At 39.2% G+C, this 6,642-nt stretch overlaps 1 protein-coding gene across 11 annotated transcripts in view; it reads right to left on the minus strand.

Moving 5' to 3' along the window:
- ATP2C1 (ATPase secretory pathway Ca2+ transporting 1) overlaps positions 1 to 6,642 on the minus strand; it is a 160,949-nt gene that overhangs the window by 82,681 nt on the left and 71,626 nt on the right. For 6 of the 11 annotated variants that reach the window (XM_060395824.1, XM_042237119.1, XM_042237126.1 and 3 more), the window contains one exon: positions 523 to 586. The exons of 4 other annotated variants lie outside the window; for them this stretch is intronic. In XM_060395824.1, coding sequence (XP_060251807.1) covers positions 523 to 534 — 12 coding nt within the window. In that variant the 5' untranslated portion in view covers positions 535 to 586. Of the gene's footprint in view, positions 1 to 522; positions 587 to 4,515; positions 4,627 to 6,642 lie in introns of all 11 variants that reach the window. One more of the 11 variants, XM_060395805.1, reaches the window with a different exon arrangement.

Genomic DNA, 6,642 nt, shown 5'->3' on the forward strand with positions numbered 1-6,642 from the left:
TTGTAGACAAAGTTTTGACGAAGTATGTGAAAAAGAGACAGAAGCTACACACTGAAACTTTAGAGAAGAAAAGAATTCAGTTGCCTGCCCCACACCCACTGATTTAAACAATACTGAGAATGAAGTGACCATCTTAATGCCAAGACACAAATCTCTAAGCTATCAGGTGAAATGTTTTCAATCTTGAATAATCAACAAACTCAGGATAAAATATTCCCCTAAAGACAATTTTAAGACAACATATAAGGTCAAAGAATAATAATTTGTTCCTACTATCATAAAGGGTCACTATAGAGGCCTCTATTCATTAAAAAAAAAAAAAAGCTGTACTTATTCCAGTAGTAAATAGCAATAGCAATGTAAACAACCAAGTTTTGGAACAATCATATGCATGTTTTCTAATCCCACCTATTACAAAGGCAATAAATATTTAAGCATTTTAAAGAAAAGACCATAACAATTTTTTCTTTAATGATAAGATATTAGTGACCAAAAATTCTTAAGAAATTGAAAACAGATTACCTTTCTCAACATGGTTATTTTATCTTGTGAAATAATTAAGAAGGATCAAATAGGTTTCCGTTGCCTGCAGTGACAATGAGATTAAGAAAATCTTTTATTTCTAAGGTTCATATATGTCAGTTTCTTTATATATGAGGATAAATAGTGCCTAAAGTTGTTTGAGGATTATATCCATTTATGGAGCATTCACCCAACTAGTAATATGCACTGAAATAGCTGTTTCTCCCAAAACTAATATTTATATGTACATTCACAATAATATAATGAGCTCAGTAAAGAAGCAAATCATTAAAGTTAATAAAGCTAGATTTGCAACAGTTCTTCTATTAAATATATCACTACTCATAAAAACACTTTTTAAAAAGTTATCCTTTGGTATTTGATACATAAATAGGGTCTATGTTGGAATACACTACATAAAACCACTCAGGAGCATTACATGGGCCCAAGAGGTCAAAAGAAGGAAGTGAGACTATTTCATTTAATAAAGGATAAGATAATTCTCTAAATATAAGAAAGGAAGAGGGCAACCCCAAACCAAAGGGTGACTTTAGAGAAGACCAACATCAGACTTAGAAGGAAGAGTGCCCGATGCTAGGGATGGTGGCAGAACTGGATGGCCATCCACGGTAAGAACCGGTTTCCACAACACATAGGGGAAACAGCACAGAAAATTCTTGCTGAAAGGCAATGATGCTAACTGTATTTATGCTCCCTAGACTCCAGGTCAACTTAAAACTATGAGATCATTAAGTTTTAATCCTATTATCTTTTTAAGCAAATATTACTGACAATGACCAACTTTGATGGATTGTTAGTTATATAGATCATAGGAATATTTTATCAAAGCAAGATCCTCTATGACCCACCTACTACAGTAATGGAAATAAAAACAAAAGTAAACAAGTCAAACCTGGTTAAACTGAAAAGCTTTTGCACAGCAAAGGAAACTATAAGCAGGGTGAAAAGACATCCCTCACAATGGGAAAAAATAATAGCAAATGAAACAAGGGATAAATGATTAATTTCCAAAATATATAAGCAGCTCATACAACTCAATACCAGAAAAACCAATAGCCCAATCAAAAAGTGGGAAAAAGAACAGACATTTTTCCAAAGAAGACATACAAACGGCTAACAAACATGAAAACATACTCAACATTGCTCATTATTAGAGAAATGCAAATCGAAACTACAATGATATCACCTCACCCCAGTAAGAATGGCCATCATCAAAAAGTCTACAAACAATAAATGCTGGAGCGGGTGTAGAGAAAAGGGAACGCTCTTGCACTGTTGGTGGGAATGTAAATTGATACAGCCATTATGGAAGATGGTATGGAGATTCCTTAAAAACCTAGGAATAAAATAAAACCACCATATGACCCAGCAATCCCACTCCTAGGCATACACCCTGGGGAAACCAAATTGAAAAAGACACATGTATCCCACTGTTCACTGCAGCACTATTTACAATGGCTAGAAAGCAACCTAGATGCCCATCAACAGATGAATGGATAAAGAAGGTGTGGTACATATACACAATAGAATATTACTCAGACATAAAAGGAACTCCTTTGAGTCAGTTCTGATAAGGTGGATGAACCTAGAACCTATTATACAGAGTGAAGTGAGTCAGAAAGAGAAAGGTAAGTATTGTATCCTAGTGCATATATGTGGAATCTAGAAAAATGGTCCTGAGGGATTTATATGTGGGGCAGCAATAGAGGGACAGACATGGAAAACCGACTTGTGGACATGGGGAGAAGAGAGGTGAGGGCAAGATGTATGGACAGAGTAATAAGGAAACTTACATTACCATGTGTAAAACAGACAGAGGATGGGAAATTGCCGTAGGGCTCAGGAAACTCAAACAGAGGCTCCCTGTCAGCCTAGAGGGGTGGGATGGGGAGGGAGATGGGAGGGAGGTTCAAAAGGCAGGAGATATATGTATACCTATGGCTGATTTATGTAGAGGTTTGACAGAAAACAAAATTCTGTAAATCAATTATCCTTCAATTAAAAAAAAGAATATTTTAATTTGTTTATTACTCTTTCAACAAACATTTGCATTTATTGAGAATCTGACACTGTGCTTGGCCCTCAGAATTTAACAAAGAGCAAAATGAGGGGGAGGACAGTTGGAGGGAAGACAGACATTAACAAGAATAGCACAAAGGAAGAGAAACTGAAATAGTCACTAATGCTGAGCCAAAGCCTAAATGACACCCAGCTGTGGATGCGTCTGATGGTGAAAGTAAAGTCTGATGCTGTAAAGAAAACAATACTGCATAGGAACACTGGAATGTTAGGTCCATGAGTCAAGGTAAATCGGAAGTGGTCAAACAGGAGATGGCAAGAGTGAAGATCAACATTTCAGGATCACTGAACTAAACTGGATGGGGAAGGGTGAATTTAATTCAGATAACTGTTATATCTACTACTGTGGGCAAGAATCCCTTAGAAGAAATGGAGTAGCCCTCATAGTCAACAAGAGTCCGAAATGCAGTACCTGGGTGCAATCTCAAAAATTACAGAATGACCTTGGTTCATTTCCAACACAGAACATTCACCATCACAGTAATCCAAGTCTATGCCCCAACCACTACCGCCAAAGAAGCTGAAGCTAAATGGTTCTATGAAGACCTACAAGACCTTCCAGAGCTAACATCAAAAAAAGATGTCCTTTTCATCATAGGGGACTGGAATGCAAAAGCAGGAAGTCAAGAGATACCTGGAGTAGCAGGCAAGTTTGGCCATGGGGTACAAAATGAACAGGCAAAGGTTAACAGAATTTTGCCAAGAAAGCACACTGTCATAGCAAACATCTTCCAACGACATGAGGCAACTCATGGACATCACCAAATGGTTAACACTGAAATCAGATTGATTATATTCTTTTGAGACAAAGATGGAGAAGCTCTAAACAGTCAGCAAAAACAAGACTGGGAGCTGACTGTGGCTCAGATCATGACTTACTGCAAAATTCAGATTTGGAATTGAAGAAAGTAAGGAAAACCACTAGGCCATTCAAGTATGACCTAAATCAAATCCTCTACGATTATACAGTGGAAATGACAAATAAATTCAAGGGATTATATCTGATAGAATGCCTGAAGAACTATGGACGGAGGTTCATAACACTGTACAGGAAGTGGTGACCAAAACCATTCCTAAGAAAAAGAAATGCAAAAAAGGCAAAAGTTGTCTGATGAGGCCTTACAAATAGCTGAGAAAAGAAGAGAAGCAAAAGGCAAAGGAGAAAGGGGAAGATACACCCATCTGAATCCAGAGTTCCAAAGAACAGCAAAGAGAGGTAAGAAAGCCTTAAGTGAATAATGCAAAGGAATAGAGGAAAACAATAGAATGGGAAAGACTAAAGATCTCATCAAGAAAATTGGAGATACCAAGGGAACATTTCATGCAAAGATGGACACAAGAAAGGACTGAAACGCAAGTACCTAGCAGAAGCAGAAGAGATTAAGAAGAGGTATGAATACAAAGGACTGTACAAAAAGGTCTTAATGATGTGGAAAACCACAATGCTGTAATCACTCACCTAGAACCAGACATCCTGGAGTGTAAAGTGAAGTGGGCCTTAGGAAGCATCACTACAAACAAAGCTAATGGAGGTGATGAAATTCCAGCTGAGCTGTTTCAAATCCTAAAAGATGATGCTATGAAAGTGCTGCACTCAATATGCCAGCAACTTTGGAAAACTCAGCAGTGGCCACAGCCCTGGAAAAGATCAGTTTTCATTCCAATCCCAAAGAAGGGTAATGCCAAAGAATCTTCAGACTACTGGACAATTGTACTCATTTCACATGTTAGCAAGGTAATGATCAAAATCCTTCAGCCTAGGCTTCAACAGTATGTGAACTGTGAACTTTCAAATGTTCAAGCTGGATTTAGAAAGGGCAGAGGAACAAGAGATCAAATTGCCAACAAGCGTTGAGCACAGAAAAAGCAAAAGAATTCCTGAAAAACACCTACCTCTGCTTCACTGACTATGCTAAAGCCTTGGACACTGTGGATCACAACAAACTGTGGAAAATTCTTCAAGAGATGGGAATATCAGACCACCTTATTTGCCCCCTGAGAAACCTGTATGCAAGGTCAAGAAGCAATAGTTAGAATTAGACATCGAACAAAAGACTGGTTCAAAATTGGGAAATGAGTACATCAAGGCTGTATATTGTCACCCTGCTTATTTAATTTTTATGCAGAGTACATCATGAGAAATGCCAGGCTGGATAAATCACAAGCTGAAATCAAAATTGCTGGGATAAGTATCAATACCCTCAGATACACAGATGACACCACCCTTATGGCAGAAAGTGAAGAGGAACTAAAGAACCTCTTGATGAAGATTAAAGAGGAGAGCGAAAAAGCAGGCTTAAAACTCAACATTCAAAAAACTAAGATAATGGTCCTATCACTTCATGGCAAATAGATGAGGAAAAAATGCAAACAGTGACAGACTTTTTCTTCGTCTCCAAAATCAATGTAGATGGTGACTGTAGCCAAAAAATTAAAAGATGCTTGCTCCTTGGAAGAAAAGCTATGACAAACCTAAACTGTATTAAAAAGCAGAGACATCACTTTGCCTACACAGGTCCGTATACTTAAAGCTATGGTTTTTCCAGCAGTCATGTATGGATGTGAGAGTTGGACCATAAGGACGGCTGAGGGCCAAAGAATTGATGCTTTCAAACTGTGATGCTGGACAAGACTCTTGAGAGTCCCTTGGACAGCAAGGTGATCAAACCAGTCAATCCTAAAGGAAATCAACTCTGAATATTCACTGGAAGGACTGATGCTGAAGCTGAAGCTCCAATACTTTGGCCACCTGATGGGAAGAGCTTAATCACTGGAAAATACCCTAAGGCCAGGCAAGACTGAAGGCAGCAGGAAAAGGAAACAGAGGATAAGATGGTTGGTTGGCATCACCAACTCAATGGACATAAGTCTGAAGAACTCCAGTAGACAGTGAAGGACAGAGAAGCCTGCATATTGCAGTGTGTGGGGTCGCAAAGAGTCGGACACAACTAAGTGACCAAAAAACAACAAGAAGAAGACTTCCCTGGTGGCTCACAGGATAATGAGTCTCCCTGCAATGCAGGGACTTCAATCCCTGGGTCAGGAAGATCCCCAGAGAAGGGAATAGCTACTCACGCCAGTATTCTTGCCTGGAGAATCCACACACGGAGTAGCCTGGTGGGCTATAGTCCCATGGGGTCACAAAGAGTGAGACACGACCGCGTGATTAACACACACACATGAAGAAGTCCACAGCTAAGGGCACGTGCAAGCAGAGACATAAGGAACTCCAACCTAGGCAGGTAAGGTCTGATGAGGAAGTGATGCTTGTGGACCTGAGCGGCAAGAAGCTGCCTGAGGCAGAGGATGGTTAGAACAGAGGGAACTAAGCACATGAGGAAGGGGGAGCACTGCGAGAGTGAGTCAGCATTCATCCACTCACTCAATCAGATCCTTGACACATCATCAATGCTTATTATTCTTGCTCCTAGCGACACAAAAGTGACTGAAGAGGTAAGAACTCTGGCCTCGTGGAGCCACATACCAACAGGGAGCAAAAGACCATGAATGATACGTTACATAATAAATGTTCTAGCAAACAAGAAAAGAAGGATAAGCAGGGGAACTGTTTCACTTTACATGAGGGGAGGTGGGACATGGCAGGGCACGAACCTTCCAGTAAGGTGATGCCATTTTTCAGGCAACTTCATAATTCCATCTTCCCAAAACTTTTTATCTTTTGAGAAAACGGAACTGAAATTTTTTCCATTAAGAGAATTTTTTAAAGACTGAAACAGATAGAAATCTGAAGGTGCAACATCTGGTGAATACCATGGATGAATCAGAACGTCTCCACCAAGATGTAACACTTTTTTTCCCCTGGTCATCAAAGAAACATGTTGTTCTGTGCTATCCTGATAGAAGATTATGCATTTTCTGTTCACTAATTTCAGACATGTTTCACTCAGTGCTGTTTTCAGTTGGTCTAATTGGGAACAGTACTTGTTGCAATGAATCATTTGGTTTTCCAGAAGTTCATAATAGAGAACTCCCTTCCAATCCCATCACATACAACATCAC

This window comes from Ovis aries, chromosome 1 (assembly GCF_016772045.2).
Source record: "Ovis aries strain OAR_USU_Benz2616 breed Rambouillet chromosome 1, ARS-UI_Ramb_v3.0, whole genome shotgun sequence".
Classification (NCBI taxonomy): Eukaryota; Metazoa; Chordata; class Mammalia; order Artiodactyla; family Bovidae; genus Ovis; species Ovis aries.